At 37.8% G+C, this 25,674-nt stretch overlaps 1 protein-coding gene across 7 annotated transcripts in view; it reads left to right on the top strand.

Annotated features, from left to right (window-relative positions):
• The window catches only part of SSH2 (slingshot protein phosphatase 2), a 252,552-nt gene that overhangs the window by 133,788 nt on the left and 93,090 nt on the right, over nt 1-25,674 (top strand). Inside the window, exon 1 of one of the 7 annotated variants that reach the window (XM_047708144.1) lies at nt 15,877-16,200. The exons of 5 other annotated variants lie outside the window; for them this stretch is intronic. In XM_047708144.1, coding sequence (XP_047564100.1) covers nt 16,073-16,200 — 128 coding nt within the window. In that variant the 5' untranslated portion in view covers nt 15,877-16,072. Of the gene's footprint in view, nt 1-15,876; nt 16,201-25,674 lie in introns of those variants that run through there. One more of the 7 variants, XM_047708141.1, reaches the window with a different exon arrangement.

Here is a 25,674-nt window from a genome sequence, read left to right as displayed (position 1 = left end):
TCTCTGCTACTGTGACCATATGCTTTATAGAGACAATGGAGACCGTCATTCCCCTAAGTCCTTTAAAAGTAGAAGCTGATTAGAAATTCTCACAGATTGCTGTGATGATTAAATGAGATATAATTCATTTAAATAGTTTGTCATAATGCTTAGCACATAGTAAATGTTCAAAAAATGTTACTCACTATTACTCAGAAACATTATAACCTTTATAGAAGAGGTCTGAAATAAAGCATTAACCCGACAGCTTTGGGCAGTGATGAGAGGAGGGGAGGAATACATTTTTCAAATGGAGACCAGTAAAGAGCACACAACTCGGGAAGAACACCGGGTAGTTTGGTGAATTGAGGGCCAGTTTTTCATGTATCTCATCTGTGTCCCCTGCTTTACTGTGGACTGTTTACCATATAATTATATATTCTCGTACTTTGAATACCTAGCATTAACACGGTGCCTGGCAGAGTTGTTATTCATATTTTGGCATGCTTCTGTTTATCCATCAATAAAATATGAACAGTAATTATCATGTATGTACAAATATGAATTAATATTTGAAGGGACTTTGAAAGCCCTGTTGTAAAGATTGAATATTAGGAATTTACTATTCTGTCTCCTAGCATTCTGTTTTTATTATTACAGGGTTTTTCTTTCAAATATCAGCACTTACCAGTTCAGTAATTACCCTTATGTCCATGGAAAAATGTAAGCAGCTCTTCTTCTGTAGTTAATGCTTTAGTTTGATTGACTCAAGCTATCTATCTTCTGAAATTTTTTAAGAAAGGGTCCTTGGGGCAAACATGTTTTATGTTTTTTTGGGATGCAGAACAAAATTTGAACTCGTTGAGAAATGTGAACCTAATGTTTGGTAGAACATATCCATCGTTCAAGCAGTATCACCCTGTATAGTCCAGTATCAGTGTGGACCTTTGAGATGGGGTGGCTGTGGAGAATTAAGATACCTAAGCAGAGATTGTGTTTTACAAAGAAGATGAAACTTAACAGCCCACCAGGGTGGGTGTTTGTGTGCTTTTGTTCTCTTTTTCGTGATGGAATTTCTTCTTACAGGAATTATGTTTAAAATGTGTATTTAGGTGCCACTTTCGATTCCATTCAACTATAAAGAGTTTCAGAGTGGGGAATTAGGGAGCTATGTTTTTGTTACAGTTTAACTGACTGTTTAATCATCCACCTCTGTTCCAGTAATATCTAGAATAAATTACTCCTGATAATAATGTAAGAGGAAAATAGCTTTCTTTAATTGTAATTCATTCAGTGTTAGCTAAAGCTGTCACCAGCCTCTCACTCAAAGGCCCAAATTTATTTTCTATGACATAAAAAAGGACTATAATTATAAGTGGTTTTCAGCAATCAATAAATTTCACTAAGGACTTTATTTTTAACAACTACTTATTATATCTTCCTATTTGCTCAATTTAAAAAATCAGCTTGGACATATTTTTAAATTTAATTTTAACGTAAATGATTAATTTTAATAAGTAATTTTTCTTTAAAAATTTTGTTAGAAGTTGGGTTAAGGCAGAGCAATATACCTCATTTCCCAAAATTGTATTGCTATTTTTAACTCAACACAACCCTTTTCCTTGAAGACCTCCCTTTTGAAAGGCAGTATTCTGCAATTGAAACAGTCCACACTCAAATTTATTTTTCTCTATATCTATTATTTTACCTATAAAATTATGAAAACATCAGCCTCAAGGAGTAATTACTATTTTATGTTAGACCACTTAAAGTGAAGTACCTTACAAACAAATAAAAGTAATGTAATTTCTGGTAATGTAGTCATTTTAAAACACTAAAGCCAAATGTATCTTCCATCGTTTTCAATTATGTAAAAAGAGCACTGGTATTGGAGTTAGAAGATGTATGTTTGTATTGGTTGCATCACCTTAGATTCATTCTTTGAGACGCAGTTTCTTCTTTAAAAAAAATTAGCATGCTTATTATGAGGCATAAATAATATAGAAATATGAAAAAACCTCAAATAGGCAAAGTACTGTTACATAAATGTTTTATCATAGAGGTATTTTCATCATTAATGAATCTCTTATATTTCTTCTCATGGTCAGTTTGTAATAGAACATTTTCCTAAAATAAGTTTTATAGAAGGTTTATAAGGGGAACTACAAAAACCTTTTAAAAACTTCTAGGAGTTGGCATGCCTGGGTGGCTCAGTGGGTTAAGCCCCTGCCTTCGGCTCAGGTCATGATCTCAGGGTCCTGGGATTGAGTCCCGCATCAGCAGGGAGCTCTGCTTCCCTCTCTCTCTCTCTCTCTGCCTGCCTCTCTGCCTACTTGTGATTTCTCTCTGTCAAATAAACAAATAAAATCTTAAAAAAAAAAAAAAAAAAAACTTCTAGGAGCACCTGGGTTGCTCAGTCAGTTAAGTGGCTGACTTCAGCTCAGCTCATGATTTCGGGGTCCTGGGATCAAGTCAGGTATTGCAAAGGGTCACTCTCAGTGGAAAGTCTCCCCATGCTGAGTGTCTTTCCCTCTCTCTCTCTCTCTCAAATCTTTAAAACAAACTTTTAAAAGTTTTCTCTTTTAGTTATTTAATATACTCATTTTATTTGGGTTGCCTATCAACCATAAATAGTTTTCCAGCTCTGGGCTTAAACCATGTTAAGAAGGGGATTATAAAATCATTTGAAATCATTTCGTGAACTCCCCAGAAAAGGATGGAAAAGTCAAAGCTGAAATAACTACTTTACAAGAAGTGACTATTTGAAGATAAATTTTAAAGGGACTGGTCTTTTCTCTTTTTATCCGTTAGATACCATAAAGCAAGAGCTTAAACAGTAATTAGACTATCAAGCCTAATTATTGTTTTCTATAAGTATACCAGGTTCTTAAGTATCTAAAACCAGTTGATATTATTCCTCTCTGAGGTTTTTAGACAAAATAGGAACTAGGGGTTTTGTTTATTTATTTTTTTAAAGATTTATTTATTTGAGAGAGAGCGTGTGCATGTTCGCATGAGCTGGGGGAGGGGCAGAAGGAGAGGGAGCGAGAATCTCAAGTAGATTGCACTGAGTGGAGCTCCTGAGATCAAGACCTGAGCTGAAACCAAGAGTCAGAGGTTTAACCCATTGTATCACCCAGCACCCCTGTTTTATTTTTCCAACATTTTATTTTTTAAAAAAGTAAAAAAGCAGACAATTGAAAGAACTGTACAGTAAACACCCCAATACACACCCTTCCTGGATTCACAGTTAGCATTTTGCGCTCTTGAATTTATCACATATCTACTCACCTATCCACCCTGGACTAGAAGTTTTAAGCAGGAAAAATTTTTATGTATTCTTTTATATCTAGTTTATGTAGTACTATGTAAGAAATATTTTAAAGGATTTACAAGCTACAACTTTCTGAATGAATTTTACATTAAAAATATGTTGTGGGGGGCGCCTGGGTGGCTCAGTGGGTTGAGACGCTGCCTTCGGCTCAGGTCATGATCTCAGAGTCCTGGGATCGAGTCCCGTATCGGGCTCTCTGCTCGGCAGGGAGCCTGCTTCCTCCTGTCTCTCTGCCTGCCTCTCTGCCTGCTTATGATCTCTCTCTGTCAAATAAATAAATAAAATCTTTAAAAAAAAAAAATATGTTGTGGGAGCCTGGGTGGCTCAGTTGGTTAAGCAACTGCCTTCAGCTCAGGTCATGATCCTGGAGTCCTGGAATCGAGTCCCACATCAGGCTCTCTGCTTAGCAAGGAGTCTGCTTCTCCTGCGGACCTCTCTCCTCTCATGCTCTCTCTCATTCTCTCTCTCTCTCAAATAAATAAATCTTTTTAAAAATATGCTCTTTGCATAGTATAAAATATAATATAAAAACACGAATGGAAAGATGAACATCAAATTTAGGAAGAATACCTACATGTACAGACAGGGTGAAAGGGTTCACAAAAGGCTTCAATTGTGATGTTTTATTTCTTTAAATCCAAAGAGTTTATGTTAGAATGTGATAGTACTGTCTATTGAGTATCTGGCTATTTGTTATCCTCTCTGTTCTTTGCTGTATGTTTGAAATATTTTGCAATTAAAAATTAAAATATTGGGGCGCCTGGGTGGCTCAGTGGGTTAAGCCTCTGCCTTCAGCTCAGGTCATGATCCCAGGGTCCTGGGATCGAGCCCCGCATTGGGCTCTCTGCTCCGCAGGGAGCCTGCCTCCACCTCTCTCTCTGCCTGCCTCTCTGCCTACTTGTGATCTCTGTCTGTCAGATAGATAAATAAAATCTTTTAAAAAAAATTAAAATATTTGCTACTTCGTTTTCTTTTCCCTTGGCAAAGTATTTTTCACTTTACTTAAGATCCATTGTCTAGATGGCCTTCCAGCTGAGGTGGATTAAATAGAATCTGACAACACCATATCTTTGCTCAGTTGGTGCACTAGCTGAAGAATGATACAAAATACCCCCTTTCTACTAAGCATTGAGGAGTATAACTTTTGCATACTTCTTAGGTTTTGCCTAACCCAGAGACAAGAACTTCCTGTATTGTACTTAAATTCCTTGAAGATACTTGACTTGCTTTTTGAAAAGGGTATAATTGTGTAAGTATGGATTTTGCATATTCACCTGATTTTAGAAAAGAAAGACATGGAAAGTGAAATATGGCCAGGGAAGCTGATACATGAAAGCTCGAGGAGATAATGATGCTGTTCAGCCAGGACGGAGAAACTTGACCAGTCTAAACAAACTGCATAGTACTAAATTGCTTGTGAAAGGGCTGAATCAATCCTGCTGCGATTTGAACTTTTGGCTCCTGAAAGTCTAGGACAGGCTTGAAAATAAAAATAAAGCCCTTACCTAACTGGGTTGTATTCCAGGCCTTCTACTGGATTCTCTGTGTGAAGGAGGCATCTATCTATCAGAAAAGAGAGAGCAGGAGAAAAATGAGGCAGTGAAAAGGAGGCTTAGGGGCCACTCCTTATACCAGCTATGAGGGAGATCACTAATGTATTGATTCCTTCAGAAAATATTTATGTAGAACCCTAAGAAAACTATAGTAGGGTGCAGTGTAAGGGATCAACCAAATATATTTAATGCTTAAGACTTGCCTAGCACTGTGCTAAGGTCTGTGAAGTTTACAAAAGAGAGTTACTGTGTCTGATTTGCTCCCACCAAGAGATGCGTTATATAGCATAAAATGGAGAGGAAAACCTTGAATAATAATATAGATTATAAATTCTAAAGGAGTCAGAAAAGTTTCCTAGCATACTATAAACAAGGAATTGATCATTGGACTTAATCAGAAGATGTAAGTCCAAATCCTAGCTCTGACGTTTGCGTATAAACTTGGGCAGGTTCCTTTATTTCTGAGCCTCAGGTTCCTCATCTGTAAAATGAAGCTGATAATCCCAGCTAGTTCTGCTTACCTGTACACAGGATTGTAATGAGAATCAGTGAGGATGAATGTGAAAACACTATAGGGTTTCTAATTGTTGAAAGACCTGAGAATTGAAACAAGGCCTTGCGAAATATGTTCTACATGGATAACTTGAAAGGCTAGGTAAAAGTGGTCTCAGAGAACAACTTGAACAGAGAGGAGTATGATACTCAGATACAGGAGAACAGTATAAAAACCTAGTTATAGCAAAGATCTGTCTTGGGAGAATGGGTAAAAAAAATAGTTATACTGATTGTTTTGGAGAAGGAATGGAATTGAGGGTAATATGCCATTAGGACTGGACTATAGTAGGATTTAAATTATGGAGGATCTGAAAGCTAGAAGTGAAAGTTTGGGCTTGTTCTGAAAGAGAATAAGGGACTATTTGGGGATTCTGAGTAAGGAATTATTATAAAAGTATTCAGTGTCATTTTAATAGTATCTTAGAAAGTGCCTGGTGTACAGGTATTAAAAATTAGTCCAACTGAGTTCAGTCAATCTATCGACAATATATAGGATGAATTAGACACATCTGCACCTAGAGTCTGAGCTTCTTATCACCTAGATTATTAGTGTGGTTCAACTTTTTCTTTACCTGCCTAGCAAGTAGGTTTATTTCAAACATCAAATAAGATGATGATGCCACCATTATCCACAAATACATTAAATGCTTCCTTCACAGAGGATGCTGTGTAAAGAAACTAGGGAAACAAACAAAAAACTATAGCCACAAACGCCTTGGGAAATGTCTTGTGATGAGTATTAGCTTGAAATGCCGAGTTCTAAGGGGTTTGGTAGCAAAAGGCTGATATACAACAGCCAGAAGATCTTAACTGCTATATTTAGTACTGGGTTAGGTCCCTATTACTGTCCTGGACCTGCCAGGCATAGCTAGGATCAAACAGAGGAGAAAATACTAAGTGCTGTAAGGTAAGTAAGGTCTCCAGTTCTTCCTGTTGGCAGTAGAACTTTTCAGACTTAACCTGTTCCATAGTGAACCTCCATCATCATGAAGACAGTGTAGAGTACTGGTTAAGGAAACAGGTTCTGGAGCCAGTCTAACTGGCTGGGGTTGTAATACTGTTATATTACCTTAAACAAATGATTCAACCTCTCTGAGCCTCATAAAGATAAGAATAGAATCACAGAGCTGTTTGTGAGGATTAAGTGAGATACTGCATGCTGGTGCACCATGAATGTCAGCTCGACAAATGTCAGTTATTGTTTTTATTTTCAAAACCTTCTCAGTCCCTCTAGCCTCCACTTTTTCATTAATTCCAAATTAACTTTCTGTTTTTCTGTCTCTTGTCTCACCCCATTCAGGACATTGAAAGCTACATTTGGCTCATTTACCTATAGTATGTTCTAGAGAATTAGCATCAAACAAGATCCTAAAATATCTTCTGAATTTAAAATTATATTATCTTCAAAGTAGTTTAAGTATTACATATATTTGTTATAGTCTAAGTAATTCTTTGAAATCAATGTCCATAGTACAGTTTTTCATTTTTTCTTTAAATTAAGTCTATTTTTCTAGTTTCTCTCCATAAGCATGTGTCATATACATACATACATATATATAAATATATATATATACATATATATATTCAATGTAGTATGTAAAAAATGGGGTATAGAAGAGGATCTTGGGGGCACCTGGGTGACTCAGTGCGTTAAAGCTCTGCCTTCGGCTCAGGTCATGATCCCAGGGTCCTGGGATCAAGCCCCGCGTCGGGCTCTCTGCTCTGTGGGGAGCCTGCTTCCCCCGCTCCTCTCTCTCTGCCTGCCTCTCTGCCTACTTGTGATCAAAAAAAAAAAGAAGAAGAGGATCTTGGACGAAGTTAATTTAACAGATCGCAGGATAAGAGGCATTAAGATTCCATGGGAAAATTAAAAACTAAACCTTTCAGGAGGACAGTTTAGCCCTATCTAACAATTCCTAAGATGTTTAAAATAGTTTAACTGCCAGTTCCACCTCTAGGCATAAATCCTAGAAATATATTCACATGCATGCATAAAAATTGCATGAAAGTATGTTCATAATGATATTGTATGTAATGGTTAAGACTGTAAGCATCTTAAAATGTCCATCAGTAGAAGACTGTTTAAATAAAGTATATATAATTGTAAAATAGAACACTATACACTCCTTTAAAAGAATGAGGGAAATCTATATAAACATAGGAAAATGTCTAAGATGTAGTGATAAGTGGAGGGGAAAGCAAGAAGCAGAATAATATGTATAATGCATATAATATAATTCTATGCATATGTGCATGTGTGTTTCTTAAAAGGCAGCTACAATATATTAATGTTTACATATGCACAGAAAATTTCGGGAAAAATTAACAGTCATCCCTGAGAGTAGGATAATGGGGATAAGAAGAGTGACTTTTTTTTTTTTTTTTACCTTTATGAACACTGGGGGGAAAAAAATCATAAACACATTTTTTAAAACTGGCAAAAAAAGTTTTAATCATTCAGCATCTGTTGCTTTTATTTTTTTAAACTAGGAGATTAGGCTAAGTGAAATAAGTTAAGCAGAGAAAGACAGTTATCATATGGTTTCACTTATATGTGGAACATAAGGAATAGCATGGAGGACATTAGGAGAAGGAAGGGAAAAACGAAGGGGGAGAATTCAGAGAGGGAGACAAACCCTGAAAGACTATGGGCCATGGGAAACAAACTGAGGGTTTTGGGGGGTGGTGCGGATGGATGAGCCCAGTGATGGGTACTAAAGAAGGGCACCTATTGCATGGAGCACTGCGTGTTATACACAAACAATGAATCATGGAACACTACATCAAAAACTAATGATGTACTATATGGTGACTAACATAACTTAATAAAATTAAAAAAGAAAAGAAAAAGAAAATGCAAAAAATAAATAAAATATTAAAACAATTTTAAAATAAATAAAATGTTAAAAGAGATAGAATAGAGATTAAATGGTTAAATGTTTTATAAGATGAGTTGGATGTGAAAAGTGATCTATAAATGCCTATTATTTTTACTAAACAATAGCATGTGGGACTTTTGTAACCTGAAGAAAGCAGCATTTCAGCATCTCTTCCTACTGGAGCATATGGTGGTTAAGACCATGGGGGATGAATGCCTTAGAGATTGCCTCTCCTGGAGTTGATATGCAGATCTTTTCAGTATTTCCCATTGCGCTTATGGTGGAAAGTTCCATGGAAAGGACTACAAGGGTTCAGTGTCATTGTTCTATCCAGTGTTTAAAACTATTGTCTGATACTTTTTTTTTTTAAGATTTTTATTTATTTATTTGACAGAGAGAGATCACAAGCAGGCAGAGAGGCAGGCAGAGAGAGAGGAGGAAGCAGGCTCCCTGCTGAGCAGAGAGCCCGATGCGGGGCTCGATCCCAGGACCCTGAGATCATGACCTGAGCCGAAGGCAGCGGCTTAACCCACTGAGCCACCCAGGCACCCCTGTCTGATACTCTTTTAAATAAAGCTATTAGCCACATGGTGATTACAAAATGATTGCTTTTAAGAGCCTTTGTTTACAGAGTTTGGTTTATTGTATTGTATGAAGAGTGCCTTTGACTAAGTGTAGTGAGATACCTCTTGGTGCTGTCTGGGCAACAAGTTAGCAACTTGGATATATTATCTTGAGAGTTTCATCCTAGCCTTTTACAGATTAACAGGAGACAGAATGTTGTGCTACTCCAGGTAACAGGCTTTTTGTTTTCTAACTCTTTAAAGTGTTGGTTTTCTCCCTTTTGACACTCAGGGAATTAATTTACTATTTATTTCCGTAGATTATGCCCTTGGAGAAAACATAAAAATACAAATAGGCAGATATAATCATATTTTCTTATGACTAGGTATTTTTAAAATAAAGTTATATAAGTTAATACTATTATTTAAAAGCTTGTAAATACAGGGGCACCTGGATGGCTCAGCTGGTTAAGCGTCTGCCTTCGGTTCAGGTCATGACGGCCCTGGGATCGAGTCCCTTGACCGGCTCCCTGCTCGGCAGAGAGCCTGCTTCTCCCTCTTCCTCTGCCATTCCCCCTGCTTGTGCGTTCTTGCTGTCTCTCTCTCTCAAATAAATAAATAAAATCTTTAAGTAATAATAAGAGCTTGTAAATACAAAAAATCCAATAAACACTACAGATCTCACATTACTACAAAATCCAATATTAAGTCAATATAATTAATTGCCTGGCAAACAATAATGGTGAATACTTCCTGGATGAATTGGGATGGTACATTAGGGAAGTTTGTATGTATTTTAATTTCCATTCATTCATCAACTTCTCATCCCAAATACAAACAAATACAACTAGCTTTCTGTTACTGGAAGCTGATTGGCCAATTTATGAATGGTAATAATGAGAATTTCACACTGTCTTGTTCAAAAAGCACTTATGTAAAACTAAAACTGTGAGGTAAATGTTACCATCCCCTCTTGAAGATTAAAGAAACTGAGGGGGCGTCTGGGTGGCTTAGTGGGTTAAAGCCTCTGCCTTTGGCTGGGGTCATGATCCCAGGGTTCTGGGATCGTGCCTGTATCAAGCTCTCTGCTCCGCGGGGAGCCTGCTTCCTCCTCTCTCTCTCTCTGCCTGCCTCTCTGCCTACTTGTGATCTCTGTCTGTCAAGTAAATTAATAAAATTTTTAAAAAAAGAAACTGAGGCTGGAACAGATTAAAATTTGCCCATAGATAAAGTAACTAGAATCTAGAACTTCTGCTTTCAGACTCATTGACATTTCAGTGTTGCCTGCTTTGGCTGTTTTTCAGATTGGTGGAAAGAGCATGGAATATTATTTCTAGTCAACATCTTAACTTCTTCAACAAATGCATTAAAATGTACAGTCAACTTTACTTCAGGGTTGCCAGACAAAGGCCCTTGCCTACCCCCAGCATACACACAAACATATATACACTCAGCTCTTAATGACCTGAAGAAAGGCACATGGGTTTTTTTTCCCCTATTAAGAGTTTTTACCGCAAAGAAACAGTCAAAAGATAAGATGAATGAAAAAAAAAAAAAAAGATGAAAGGAGGAGTTAGAGAAGCAGAAAAAAATTAAAATCAAAAGATTTAAGGGCACCTGGCTGGTTTAGTTGGTAGGAACATGTGAGTCTTGATCTCCGGGTTGTGAGTCCAAGTCCCACTTCGGGTGTAGAGATTACTTAAAAAGCCAAAATCTAATTAATTAATACATTTATTACAGTCATGCACTCTGATCTAAGATACTTCTTTGGAGACTCCCAACTTTCTGATTTTATTTCTGAAGGGCAGTCTCCCCAACTTTTCTCTTAACTCTGTTGAACTGACAGAGCCATTAAGTCCCAAGTATAGATTTTTGTGCCATACACTCTTTCTAAGTACTTTAAGTCTATTAACTTATTCCTCATAGTAACTTCATAAATTTGGTACTAATAATAAGCCACAGATTAAGCGACTATCCAAAGTTCACAGTTAATGGTGACACTAAGATTCAAACCCAGCCTAATAATTCCAAGGCTAGGATTTTTTTTCAAGTATAATTAACATACAGCTTTATATTAGTTTCGGGTGTACAATATCATAATTCAACAATTCTATACATTTCTCAGTGTTCATTAAGATGAGTGTACTGTAAACCTCTTTATCTATTTCACCCATGCCCCCCCACCTCCTTTCTGGCAACCACCAGTTCTCTGTATTTAAGAGTCCAGTTTTTTGTTCGTCTATTTTTTTTCTTTGTTCATTTGTTTTGTTTCTTAACTTCCACATATGAATGAAACCATTGATATTTCTCTCTCTCTGACTGACTGACTGATTTCACTCAGCACTATACCCTGTAGGTCTGTCCATGTTATTGCAAATGGCAAGATTTCATTCTTTTTTATGGCTGAGTAATATTCTATTTTCTATATAAACCAAAGTTAGGATTTTTAACTGTTCAACTCTACTGCTTTGAACTAAATGACTGTTTATCTTAAGTAAATTAAATGCATTTTTTCAAGATTTCTAGACTGAATGAAATTCCTAAGTGCCCGACTTTAACAAAAAAAGATTTAAGGACCTTTCCTTGGTGTTTTATTATCCCACTTTACAGATAAAAATCAATGACTTAGGGATGCCTGGGTGGCTCAGTCATTAAGGGTCTGCCTTCAGCTCAGGTCATGATCTCAGGGTCTTGGGATCAAGTCCCACACCAGGGCTCCCTGCTCAGTAGGGAACCTGCCTCTCCCTATGCCCTTCCCCCTGCTTGTTTGCATTCTCTCTGTCTCTTTCAAATAAATAAATAAATAAAATCTTTTTAAAAAGAAAGAAAGAAAGAGAAAGAAAGAAAATAAATCAATGACTTAGCCAAAATCTTAGTTTAGTAAGTGGCATGTTAGAACTAGAGCTTAGATCCTCTGGTTTCTAGTCTACTGCTTTTGGCAGTTTAACACAATCACATTTTAGCTCATTAGCTACCTTCCATTCAAGTGATCCACCCAGGTTGAAATTTTGTTCAGCAGCAAAAACATGCCCACTTCCTTCATATTTAAGGGCACTTTCCTGTCTGTCCTAGAATTCCATTTGGTCAGCAAGTAAGTCTCTGGTTTACAGTGTTTACACCTTAAGGAGAGACACATGAAGACATAGTGACAGACGCACCTATGGATACAAGGGACATCTATTAAAAGCATCTAATTTTTTTAAAATTTTTTATTATTTTATAAACATATAATGTATTATTGGCCCCAGGGGTACAGGTCTGTGAATCGCCAGGTTTACACACTTCACAGCACTCACCATATCACATACCCTCCCCAATGTCCATAACCCCACCACTCTCTCCCTATCCCCCTCCCCCTGTCACCCTCAGTTAGTTTTGTGACAGTGAGTGTCTCTTATGGTTTGTCTCCCTCCTGATCCCATCTTGTTTCATTTATTCTTTTCCTACCCCCCAAACCCTCCATGTTGCATCTCCACTTCCTCATATCATATCATATCATATGATAGTTGTCGTTCTCTGATTGACTTATTTTGCTAAGCATAATACCCTAGTTCTATCCATGTCGTCGCAAATGGCAAGATTTCATTTCTTTTGGTGGCTGCATAGTATTCCATTGTGTATATATATATACCACATCTTCTTTATCTATTCATCTGTTGATGGACATCTAGGTTCTTTCCATAGTTTGGCTATTGTGGACATTGCTGCTATAAACATTCGGGTGCACGTGCCCCTTCGGATCACTACATTTATATCTTTAGGGTAAATACCCAGTAGTGCAATTAAAAGCATCTAATACTTTTAACATATAATTCTATAAAAACTTAATTTGGTCATAGCTAATGCTGTGAAGAGCCAAATAACATTTTAAAATATTCATATTTCTGGGGCTCCTGGGTGGCTCAGTGGGTTAAAGCCTCTGCCTTCGGCTCAGGTCATGTTCCCAGGGTCCTGGGATCAAGCCCCGCATCCGGCTCTCTGCTCAGCGGGAAGCCTGCTTCCTCCTCTCTCGATCTCTCTCTACCTCCCTCTCTGCCTACTTGTGATCTCTGTCTGTCAAATAAGTAAATAAAATCTAAAAAAATAAAATAAAATCTTTAAAAAAATAAAATATTCATATTTCTGAGCCTTGAAATGGTCATTAAATGACATGACATGTATTTTAAATCTTCTAACTCAAGCAAGAGTATGAAGATACGCAGCAATTTTTCTTCAGGGCCTTTGTGCAGATTTTTTAAAACCCCTTCTGACTTCATGTGGAGTAGAAAAATAGCTTAGTTTATTTCATGTTGCTCAGTCTAATTTGGAATCATTTTTGAATTCCTAGATGCTTGGGTACATAGAGCTTGCTCCCTAGAGCCTTGTTTCCTGACAGTGGAGAGTAAAGGATTAAATTGAGCTGAAACTAAATTGATTGACATTTTGACACTCTGCAGATCATGAAAAGAAAGGGAATTTGTTCAGCTTTTTAAGACAGTAGCAGAAAGAACTGTTCCCTTAAAAGTACCCCAGTTTGCAAAGATGATTTAGTTTTTTTCTTAAAAAAAAAAAAAAATTATGAAGCACGTTCTAGCACTTTCCCAATTTCCTATCTTACAGTTCAAAGCGAGAATTTAACTTTGAAAGCTTTTGAAAAGGCCTGGATGGGGTGTTAAAATAGACTCCGCTGAACAGGCACTGGCAGAGGTCTTTTGAGGGGAAACAAAAGACTATGCACTTCTGGGGTGTCACTAGAGGAACCTATCTATAAAAGACAAATATACATATTTATGAAATCCTTATCTTTAGCGTTTTGTAAATGCCAGAGATATTAAGTGCGAATTGAGTAAGATACATTTCCTGCTGACTTCTTTTTCAGACAGATATAGATGATTATTACCATTCCATCATTTTCATAAACAGCATCATTTAGTACTGACTTCAATAAAATCCCATTTCTGCTGTCATGAAAGGAACTGGACTCACCTTAACAGTGCTCTTCTAAACAGTCTGCTGCCTTTTTTTGATCATTGCCAGGAGGCTGTAATAAATTACAGCCTGGAAGAAGTTTGCAACTGGCAAGTTTGCCAGATATTTAAAGCAATTTATTTTGGGGTGTATCAGCAGATTTTTTCTTATACTGCCATTTGGGTGCCTGCTGACACAGCCTGAATAAATCTTTCACTTTCCTTACTAGAGATGGATGAAGATGATGATGCACTGGACTCCAGACCTTTCATTAACTCTTCACTTGCCAACTGGTTCTCTTCTGTTACCAGATCTGTAGGAAACTTAGATCCCTATTTCCAGCATGTGTTTGCAATATTTCATCAAATCTCTCAGTGCCTTGGCAACAACTTTAAGTTTTATGGAACGATAAACTAACAAAAGAGTTTCTGGTTTTAGGCATAAAATGTATAATTTAGATTGATTATTTCCTTTCTAGTATTTAGAAAATTGCCAAATTTCCCAAAAGGAAAAGAGATCTGAAAAGTTATATAAAACAAAGACCTGTTTCTTCTTGATTCTAGTGTATGTTGAGTCTTAAAGTGACTTGTTTCTAATTTTAGTCTCTTGTCTTATAATAGGATAGTGAAGTCATTTTTAAAAATTATTACTAATTCTGGCTCTAGGTCCAAAGACAGTTATTGATATATAATTTAGTCAGGTATTCAGAAAACCATAAAATGCACATGCCTAAAAATTTTTGTTCTGATGAGACTGGAAGGGCAAGAGATGAGGGAACCAACTTTTACTCAGTACCTGCAGCATGCCAACCCGTTTTGTAGACCACTGTATAGGATGCAGGAGAGACACTGAAGAGATTTTCATTTTATGAAGAGTTAGTTCCTGGTCAGGTGAAAGGCATTGCTCAGTGAGCTGTTAGGAACATGATAAAGCTTAATCTCATGAAAGTATCAGGGTATAGGGCTTGGTAGGAAAAGCCCCACCTAAAACAGAAGTCATAAAACTGGGGTTCATATCTAGTGATGTCACTTACAAGTGAGGTCATCTGGCTGGACCCTGGATATTTATTTCTACATCTGTAAAGTGCGGATATACTCTCTAGCCTGTCTCTTTCTCTCCTAGATCATTTGGCACAATAGTAACCAACCATGGCGGTACATTGCAGTCACCCAGGGAACTTTGAAAAATACTGATGTCTAAGATCTCAAACTCAAGAGATTCTGATTTGATTGGTCTGGGGTGCAGCCAGGCATTGGGATGTTTAAAATCCCCACAAGTGATTCCTATGTGTAGCTAAGGCTGTGAATCCTTGGTTTGGAAAATCGTTGGGAAAGCCCTTTATAAATTTATTTGCAGAGGTCAGTAGTTGTTATGGACAATGTAAATAGGATTATTCCCCTTCATAGCTTAAGCTGTTTTGCTTCAAAAAAACAAAACAAAACCAGAGACCCCTTCCGTGGCTCTTTGAGTTAAGCCTCCCACTCTTGATTTTGGAGCAGATCATGATCTCAGGGTCAGATCATGATCTCAGGGTCGTGAGATGAGCCCTGAATCCGGATGGGGTGGAGCTTGCTTGGGATTCTCTCCTCTCCCTCTTCTCCTGCCATCCCCTCTCTTAAAAAAAAAACAAAACAAAACAAAACAAAACAGAACAAAAAAGCTTATCTCTGAATTTCCCTGGCCTTAGTACATTGAAAACCGTTGGTAAGTATTCGTTACATTTGTGAATGAACGGCCTTTCGAAGTTTTAAGAACACTTGAAAAATGGGGTTTCAATGTGTAGAGTTGTTCAAGAAGCAGGACCTTACTTACGGAAACATTCCCAAGAAACGCTGGCCTTTCTTGCCCACCCCAGGCTCGCTTCAGTCCTTAACGCGAGCCGCAATGTCTTGGTGCCCACCCTTACCCACAAACGGAGGTGCACGCAGCGGTATCCGGTGGGTGCCCCGAGGTTGGGGGCGGAGCACCCAAAGGGCCGACCCTTTGGGCTCCTGCGACTCTCCCCGCCCTCTGGGCCGGCCCGCCGCAGCGCCCCGCCCCGGACGCGGGTTGGGGCAGGCTGCTGGCGGCGCCCAGCCTCCCAGACTCCAAAGCCGAGCCCTAGGGCTGCGGCGACTGCCTCTGCGCGACCCCGAGGGCCCAGTTTGGACGCGGGGAGCCCGGGCTGCCCGCGCCTCTGGCCCGACGGAGCCCAGCGCGAGCGTCTTGTGCCGGAGCCAGGCGGAGGCCAGGATGCGGAGCTGTGCGCCCTGAGCTGGCTCCATGACCCTGAGTACGTTGGCCCGCGAGAGGAAGGCGTCCCCCGCCTGCACCTGCAGCCTCGGTGGCCCCGACATGATCCCTTACTTCTCCGCCAACGCGGTCATCTCGCAGAATGCCATCAACCAGCTGTGAGTGCGCCGCGCGCCCTCCCGCCCTCCACGAAAGCTGGGAAAGTTTGCTTTTCAGCAGCCGCTTTCCCCAGCATCCTGGGGAGCAAGCAAAGAAGCGAGGGCGAAATCGCACCCTGCGGGCTTAGTGGTTTCGAAGTGTCCGGGGGTATAGTGGGGGGGAGGTGTGGGATAATTCTTGGAGGCAGAACGTGTCCCCGGGGGTTGGGCGGATTGAAGAACCATTTGCGAGAATTTCTGGTAAACTTTTTGAGGGAATCTGAAAGTGTAGTCGTCCCTGGGAAGTTGTCTGTGGTGACCGAGTGACAGTCGAGCTGGAGACTCCAGAGGTGGAGGGCCGTCTGTAGCTCCTGAAACGCCGCCCGGAAACGCTTGGACTCCCAGTCGGGTCCTGGTGTGATCAAGCTCTCGTGTTTGTTGTTTGGGGGTTTTTTGTCGTTGTTTGAAATAAGTTTGCGTGTGACTGTAGGTTTCTGTTGCAAGCCGCTAACACAAAGGAAGGCTGTCCATTCTTCACTCCCGCTGGTTGTAGTCTGGAATTATTTCAGAAAATTGGATTTCAGTAGTTTGGCTGTTTTACTTTTAGTCTACCCCTGTTGTAGTACAAGTCTGCTTGCACGTCTTCATTCACGAAAGTGCAAGATTCAACACATCTTTAAATCGTCGCTGTTTTTGATGTCTCTTGGAGTTGTCCTTCCCTTCCATTGTGGTTTAGCTGTTTTTGAGAAGTGTGTGCTGAAGCTTGTGATTAATCACGCCTCGCGGTTATAAAGCGCCAAGTAGAGGAGCTCCCATCTATTCAAGCTGCATCCTTAAACCAGTGGAGTGCTTTAGGGTTACTTTAGGTAGCAGCAGTTTTGGTCTTTGTAATGATTAGTACTCACTCCCGAGTGGCTACTGAGGTTTTCCCAGATTAGCCGTACTTAAGCAGCACTTCTCGGTCCTTCCCAGGTCAACACTGAAAAACATTTTTTTAATGTCCAACAACAGAAACTTTCTATTATCTCTTATTAAAGGTGCCAAGATTATCATGTTAAGTGATTTATAAATAACCTTACATCTAATTTATTGTTTTAATTAATGGTTTGCTCTCCCACCAAATCAAATTAAATTCACTTGTTTCAGCTTTTTTCCTTTGTGTTGATTCATGGTAGAGCTTCTACAAAAAATAGCCACACACAAAAAAGTGGTTTTATTCCTGTGAATGTAAACTCCATAGAATTAAATCAATCACTTACACTTTTTTCTTAAAAAAAAAAAAAAAGGAGTAGAAGAGAAGGAAAGAGGGAGTAATCTGAAACTGGATAACCAATATCAAAATAATAGTGTTAACAATAACTTTATAAACTAAAAAGAAAAAAAAATGGAGCAACCCCCATGTCTATCAGTAGATAAATGGGTACAACAAAACAGTATATGTAATACAACTGAGTATTATTCAGCCTTAAAAAGGAAGGAAATTCTGACAAATGCTACAATATGGATGAATTTTGAAGACATTATTCTAAGTGAAGTAAGTTAGTGACAAAAGACTAATATTGTGTGATTCCCCTTATATGAGGTACCTCAAGTAATCCCCAGGAGTTGGGGGAGGGGGAATGAGAAGTTTGTGTTTAATAGATTGACTTTGATTTCAGAAAGAAGAAAAAGTTTTGAGGATGGATGGTGATGAAGGTGGCGCAACGATGTGACTATATTTAAAGGCACTTTAAATTGGTTAAAATGGAAAATTTTATGTTGTGTATATTTAACTGCAATTTTAAAAAGGATTAAACAATTTAAAAGGCAGAGCTTCTAAGCTTTTGGGAGGAAAAGGAATTTTGAGTTTTAGTCCTAGTAGAATCACATTAAGCCCAAATTTCTTTTCCTACTAATTACTGTCTTTGGGTAAATCATTTGATTTCAGTTTCTTCCACTATAAAATGAGATTCCTACCCCAGGGGATCATAAGAGATTATATGTGCCAGTAACACTTTGCAAACTATAAATCCCTGCACAAGAAAACGAGTTAATTGAAATTAAATGATAACTAATAGCTTCCATTTGTTGACTGCTTTTCACTGTGCTAAGAGTTTAAAGTATACTGTCTCATTTAATCCTAACAGCAACTTTATGTTTATTTAGATGATGAAACTGAGACTTAGAGAAGTTAAGTAATTGCTTATGGCCATATAGCTAGTAAATGACAAAACTCTCCTTAGAAAATCCAGATCTGTTTCCCACACTGGTGCTCTCAACCACTGTAAAAATTATATTCTTAGTAGTTGCAAGGCCACTTTTGAAACTTAATCTTAGGAAATGCCCTTAACTGCTGACATTTTCACTTAGTGAAAACCATATTTGCTACACTAAGATTTGCTAAGGTGGACAACCTTTTAAAGAATTTGCAGACTATTTCTCTTTCATTTTTGTCTTTTGCCACTTATTTTTTTTTCTTACAAGAGACTTAATATCCAAATTTCACTTCTAAAATGTATCCATTAATATTAAGTTAGCCATCATTTTTATTTTGCATTTATAGTGTCACTGAGTTCATCATCATTTAAAAAACCTTTAGGGATAATTCTGATAAAAATAAAACCAAAAATTTTGTTAAAACATGCATTTTGGGTACATAATGCAAAAGTTTTTAATTTAGGGTCCATGGTCACCCATAGTTTTATGAATTGGCTTTAGGAAGTCAGTAAACACCTTGAGATTGTATGAAAATGTTGTGCAGATAAATATATTTTTAAAACAAGATTCTGAAAGGTGATCTTATAAAAAGTTAATCTCTTTCCTAAAAGGAAGTATTATTTCTAATGCTTGCTACTGTAAAGCTCAACTGGTGTGAGCATATCCCTGTCATGCCAGATGTATAAATAGCAGCAACTGGTGGGAGCAACTAAAAGATTTAATGATTTAGGATCCTAAGTGAAGACTGACTGAAAAAAAAATTTAAGTGGATGTTTGCAGAAGGGGGTACCTTGACACATGACTAGTCTTAACCAGATGTTTCTCTTGTCACTGCTGTGAACCCACTCATAAGAACTTATTTTATTCTCATTTGCTACCTCAGATTTGCTGTAGGTTTAGAAACCAAGTAACAAACCCTATGAGATCTCTGTCAAAGGAAAAAGGCTGGAGTAGTAGAGTGAGATCCTAGGGGGCTCTCCTATGGAGAAAGTTCATGACCTTTAGAATGTGGTGTTTAGACACCTATTTGGTGATTTCACAGGCTCACTCTAATTTCTGGACTTTCAGCTGCTTTATATATAGATGAAATTAGAGAATAGCGGGGTATTCCTGTATTTTATTGGAGATTATATCATCATTATTAGATTATGGACTCCCTTTGTCATTGCATAAAACTCACCAAATATGGAGTTAATTTTGAAGTATCAATGAAGGACATTAAGAAGTGATTAAAGTCACTCCAGAAACTAAGAATAGTTACTGTCATAAATTTAAGTCCTACTAGAAAAATATGCGAGCAGCCCAGAGCATCATGTAATCAAGTTTCAGGGGTCTTAGATCAGACTACTCAAATAATCATGAAAAGTTCCATACCCTTTAAGAGTATATACACATACTTTCTAATAAAATAGAAATCAGAATTTCTGAACAATATGGCAGCCTGTCTTGTTTTTAGAGAGCCAGCATTCAATCCCTGAGAAATGGCCTCTAAGCAAGAGGCCTTCTAGTGATTGGTATATGCCAAGCAGCTTATCAAATAGGTGGCTATTTTTGTGTCCTACAAAGTTCAGAGAAAGATCAAGAATTATTAGATAAAATGCTGGCATAGGCTGCCATTAAAACGGAAATCATAATTTCCCATTATGAAAACCTCTGATCAGAAATCTTAGAATTTAAGTGCTGGGGCCATTGCTTGATTTGTTAAACAGGTTATGTTGAACTTTTTATCCTTGACCTAAAATACGTATTTATTACTGGATTTCATATATGAGCTTGATTTCCTAGATTCATTTCAAGGCTTTTTAAAGCTCAAGCTTAGCACCAGGAACATATCCAGATGATTATCCAAAACATAACTTTTTGTGAAACTGAAAGGTGGAAACTATTTTAATTTTTGTGTCAAGTAGTATTAGTACTAGTACTCTTTCCGTTCTGCTCTGTAGTTATCCAAGTGACTTCATAAGTGCTCATTTCTGAACTTAAGCTTGTATTAGAGTCACGTAGACAACTTATTAAAACACAAATTGCTGTCTGGGCACCTGGGGAGCTTGGTCAGTTAACCATCTGATTCTTGGTTTCTGCTCAGGTCATGATCTCAGAGTGGTGAGATCAAGCCCTATGTGGGCCTGGCCCTGGAGCTTGCTTAAGATTCTCTCTCTTACTCTCCCTCTGCTCCTCCCCACCCCCAAAAAAAAAACAAAAACAAAAAACCACAGATTGCTGCCCACACCCCCAGAGTTTCTGATTCAGTAGGTCTTGGGTGGGATGGATAATTTGCATTTCTAACAAGTTCCTAGATGATGCTGGTCCAGGAACTAACTACACTTTGAGAACCACATCCTTAAAGTATTCCTCTGAGGCAGATTGGGCAAGTCATCATCCCACATTTTGTGGAGTAATAAACTAACAAAACTAAAATGGTGAAGTGATTTTTTGCATAGCAGTTATGATTTGTTATTGGTAGAACTGAAACTAGAACCAGCATTTCCTGTCTCCAAATACAGAGCTTCTGCAGTTCTACACTCTACTGATATCTTCGTATACATGTGGGACCATTTCTTTAGATAAATTTCTAGCAGTGGAATTTCTGGGTCTGATGGTATGTATGTGTTAAAAATTTGATGCATACTGCCAAACTGCCTTCTAAAAAGGCTTTGCCAATTTGCTCTTAACAGCTGTAAGACTATACCTTCGCCAACCCTGGTAATATTAATAATAATATTAAATAGCAATTTTTTACTCTTACTATGTACAAGGCATTATTTTGAATACTGTTCATATTGTCTAATTTTTTCTTCTTATGAGTTAGATACACTCAGTAACAGATGGGAGGCACAGAGATGTTGAGTAACTTGTCTAAGATAATACAACCAGGATGCAAGCACAAGCAGTCTGACTCCAGGACCACTGCTCTTAAATATTTCTCTATTTACAATTTCCTCATTATTATAGAGGTTTAAGTATATTTTATATTTTTTATTAGTCTTTTTCATTTTCTTATTTACATGTTTGTACTTAGGACCATTTTTTTTCTGTTGGTATTCGTTTCTTTTTTATGTACTCTGTATGTCCTGAATATATGGCAAAAATACTTCTGCCAGCTTATTGTGTGTCTTTTAACTTTGCACGTTATAAAAGTTTTTAATTTTTATGTAATAAAATCCTAGGACCCTGAGCCACCCAGGTGCTCCTATTACTTTTTATATTTGCTTTTGTATCAGACCACCTTACTGAACTCTTGTGTGGTCCTCCTATCTGGGAGATTTTTAAATTGATTTTCTTCACTTTTCTGGATAGATGATTATGTCACCTGTAAATGAGTTTTGCCTGAATGTTTATAAACTCATTGCTTTGGCTGGGGTCTAATATAATGTTAAATAGTAGCAATGCTTATGGTCATATCTTGTTTTCCATTATACAAGGAATGTTTTTTATGTTTTGTAAATAGGTGTATTGTGTGCTGTAGGTTCTGGCATAGACATTTATCAAGTTGACGACATTTCCTACTGTAGTTGACCCTTGAACAACATGGGTTTTATCTATGTGGGACCACTTATAAATGGGTTTTTTTTTTTAATAAACAGTACTTCAAATGTATTTTCTCTCCCTTAAGATTTTCTTAATAATCTCTTCTCTAGATTGCTTTATTGTAAGAATATAGTATAATACATATACAAAATATGTATTGGGGCATCCGGGTAGCTTCCTTGGTTAAGTGTCAGCCTTCGGCTCAAGTCGTGATCCTGGGGTGTGGGATAGAGCCCTATGTGGGGCTCCCTGCTCAGTGGGGAGTCTGGTTCTTCCTCTGCCCCTTGTCCCCTTGTGCATTCTCTCGCTCTCTCAAATAAATACATAAAATCTTTAAAAAATATATGTATTATTGACTGTTTGTTATTCGTAAGCCAGAATTCTGGTCAATAGTAGACTCTTAAGTTTTTGAAGAGTCAGAAGTTATTTGCAGATTTTTTACTTCCTATGGGCTTGGTTCCCCTGACCCCTACATTGTTCAAGGGTCAACTGTATACCTAATCAAACATTTTTATGCATAGTTATTAAATTACATTAAATGCTTTTTGGGCATCTATTGGAATGATTTAACTTTAAATCATCCTTACACACTGTTTGTGTTACTTGTTAACGGATTGCTGGATCTGGTGTACTATTTTTTTATTTTTTTATTTTTTTTTAAATTTTATTTATTTGACTGAGACAGACACAGCAAGAGAAGGAACACAGGCAGGGAGAGTGGAAGAGAAGAAGCAGCTTCCCTTGGAGCAGGGACCCTCGATGTGGAGCTTGATCCCAGGACCCTGGGATCATGACTTGAGCCAAAGGCAGATGCCTAACAACTGAACCACCCAGGTGCCCCTGGTGTACTATTATTTAAGATTTTTGCTTTTGAGTATTTGTCGAATCTTTGGTGCTCTCTTACTCCAACTTATGTCTGATTTGTAGAATAATTTAGGTGTAGCCTTCCATGTTTTTCTAGATCTGAGACAGTTCTTTAGCAGAATATGTGTTTTAAAAGCCTAGAACCAAGAGGTCCTACCCACAGTGTTACAATTTTATACATTTTTTTTCCTTTGCCTTTCAAATTTTTTTTTAAGATTTTATTTATTTATTTGACAGACAGAGATCACAAGTAGGCAGAGAGGCAGGCAGAGAGAGAGAGGAGGAAGCAGGCTCCCTGGTGAGCAGAGAGCCCGATGCGGGGCTCGATCCCAGGACCCTGGGATCATGACCTGAGCCAAAGGCAGAGGCTTTAACCCACTGAGCCACCCAGGCACCCCGCCTTTCAAATTTTTAAATGTCTGTTCTCATTGAATAAGTGTAATTATTATCCATGATACTTTTTAAATCTAGATCTTGTCCTTTACAGAAATGGGCAAACATAATTGAAAGCAGGCATTTATTTATGATTTAAGGTCTTCTCTTTGATGGGTAAGGAGACTAATACTAATATTTAAAAGAGTCATTAGGTGTTTCTTTTTCTTTAATTTTAAATTAATATTGTTTCTGTAGTTATCTGATTCTTACATAGAGGAAATAGCCTTAAAAAGTAGACTGTCTTTTAAAAGATGATCAAATAAGTTTATATCAGTGAATCTTGTAGGTGTTAGGGCCTTCAAATATGAAGAGAAGGTTAATGATCTGTTGCCAGAGTATAAAGGTGCATTATGTTTTCATTAGTGGTGATAACTTTATGTGGTTTCATCCACACTTGTATTTGTTTAGAGTCAGAGCAGTAATTGGCTTGGAGCCAAGGAGGAAAAAAAAGAACTCTCAACTTTGGCCTTATTTAAATGATGTTTAACCAAGTTAACTGAAGAGTAAATCTGCACAATGAAGATGAACAGGAATGGTGAAGTTGTGATATCTTCACGTCAGAATTTCTTTTTGATTAACCTAGAGTGGATTTTTTTCCCCTTAAATTACTACATTTTAGCTTGTGTAATCACTCCTAAAATTGACCAATTTCTTTAGACGAGTACTGAGAAACCACTGCCCAAAGCTAAATAATTAAGGATGTTTTCGTTCTCTGTTTCCAAGAGCTGTTGGACCTTGGAGTAATAGAGGGGTCCAAACTCTTCCTATCATGTTGCTCACATCTCTTCTTGGGTGTCTCCCGTAAATGTGAGTCCTCTTAATTACCATATGTTAAACTGCCTTGGGGCTAAAGAACAGTGGTGTAGATGCTATCACATAATGTTTCTGAATTTCTAAGGTGAAAGAAAAATAATTGGTATCCTAACTACTTTAAGATAGGGCTAAAGTTAGCTTTGCATTGTTGAATGATGCAGGATGTTGCTGCCACTAATATAATTAGATTTAACCTGAAGAAATGTGCTAAGAACATCAAGGCCTTTTAGGTGTTCCTGTGATTTGGGAAGGATGTAGCAAATGATTTATAAATAGATGGCCTGTGTTGCACACCAAAGGGCAAATTCGGGCTTACTTCCTTTTTTGCAGATTTGTACAAATTGAGCAACTCTTCTTTTCTGCATTAATCTGTTTTTAGAGGGGTGTGATCCCTCTTTTAGTACCCTGAGGGTTTTGGCATTAGTTATGTCTGTTAAAGCCACAGAATCCAGAAGCTTGAATTACTCTCAAATAAAGAGAAACTTGTGTTAGCCTATTTTAGAGTGTTGTGGTTTTTTAAGTTGTAATGGTTTTTAGATGTGGAAGACTTAGAATTACAGTTGACCCCTGATGAAGCAGGGGTCAGGAGCCTTGACACACACCCACACAACCCCCCGCCCCCACCAGGCATAGAAAATCTGTGCATAATTTTTAACTTCCTCAGAATTTAACTAATAGTCTGCTATCGACCAGAAGCCTTACTTATAACATAAACAGCCAATTAACATCTATTTTGTATATGTATTATATACTATAGTCTTTTTTTTTTTTAAGATTTTATTTATTTACTTGAGAAACAGAGAGAGAGAGGGCAGAGGGAGAAACAGATGTCCCACTGAGCAGGGAGCCCGACATGGAGCCTGATCCCAGACCCTGAGATCATGACCTGAGCGGAAGGCAGAGGCTTAACCATCTAAGCCACCCAGAAGCCCTTATACTATATCCTTATAATGATTTCTGACTTTCTATGCACATGATTCATTTGTGATTTTCTTCAAATTGTTACAGATTTCCAAAGTATTTTCCAATATATTTCATGAAAAAAATCTACATGTAAGTAAACTCATGCAGTTCAAACCCATTTTGTTGAAGGAACAGTCACTTATGCTATATTTCTCCTAAGGTTAATATACCCAGTTTCCATAAGCACCAAAATATTTTCATTTTCTATTATTGTTAATTTTTAATTTTCTATTACTTTTTGTGGGGAGCTGTAGTTTGAAAAGTTGCAGCCTCTATAGGGGATGTAAATTCTCAATGTATATTTCTGTTCCTAGGAGATGAATGAAATAGGTCAAATAGTATGTGAAACTGAACTTCTTTGACATCCCTTTGACCAAATCCCACCTCTGTGATGCTCATCCATCTCCAGTAAAATTTCACAATCAATTCTTAAAGCATCTCATTCCTTAAATAGTCTCTTTAAAAATTCTTAAAAGGTCTCATGGGTCACATATTCAGAATCTTACTTGCCATTTGTTCTTGTTACTAATAGTAATAGTTTGGTGTTTGGAATGAAACAAACCTGGGGTGCCTGCGTGGCTCAGTGGGTTAAGCGTCTGCCTTCGACTTAGGTCATGGTCCTAGGGTCCTGGGATCGAGTCCCACATCTCGTTCCCTGCGTAGCAGGAAGTCTGCTTCTCCCTCTCCCTCTGCCTG

This window comes from Lutra lutra, chromosome 16, assembly GCF_902655055.1.
Source record: "Lutra lutra chromosome 16, mLutLut1.2, whole genome shotgun sequence".
In the NCBI taxonomy this organism is placed as follows: domain Eukaryota; kingdom Metazoa; phylum Chordata; class Mammalia; order Carnivora; family Mustelidae; genus Lutra; species Lutra lutra.
Note: the sequence above shows the minus strand (reverse complement) of the source record. Positions and strands in the feature narration are given on the sequence as shown.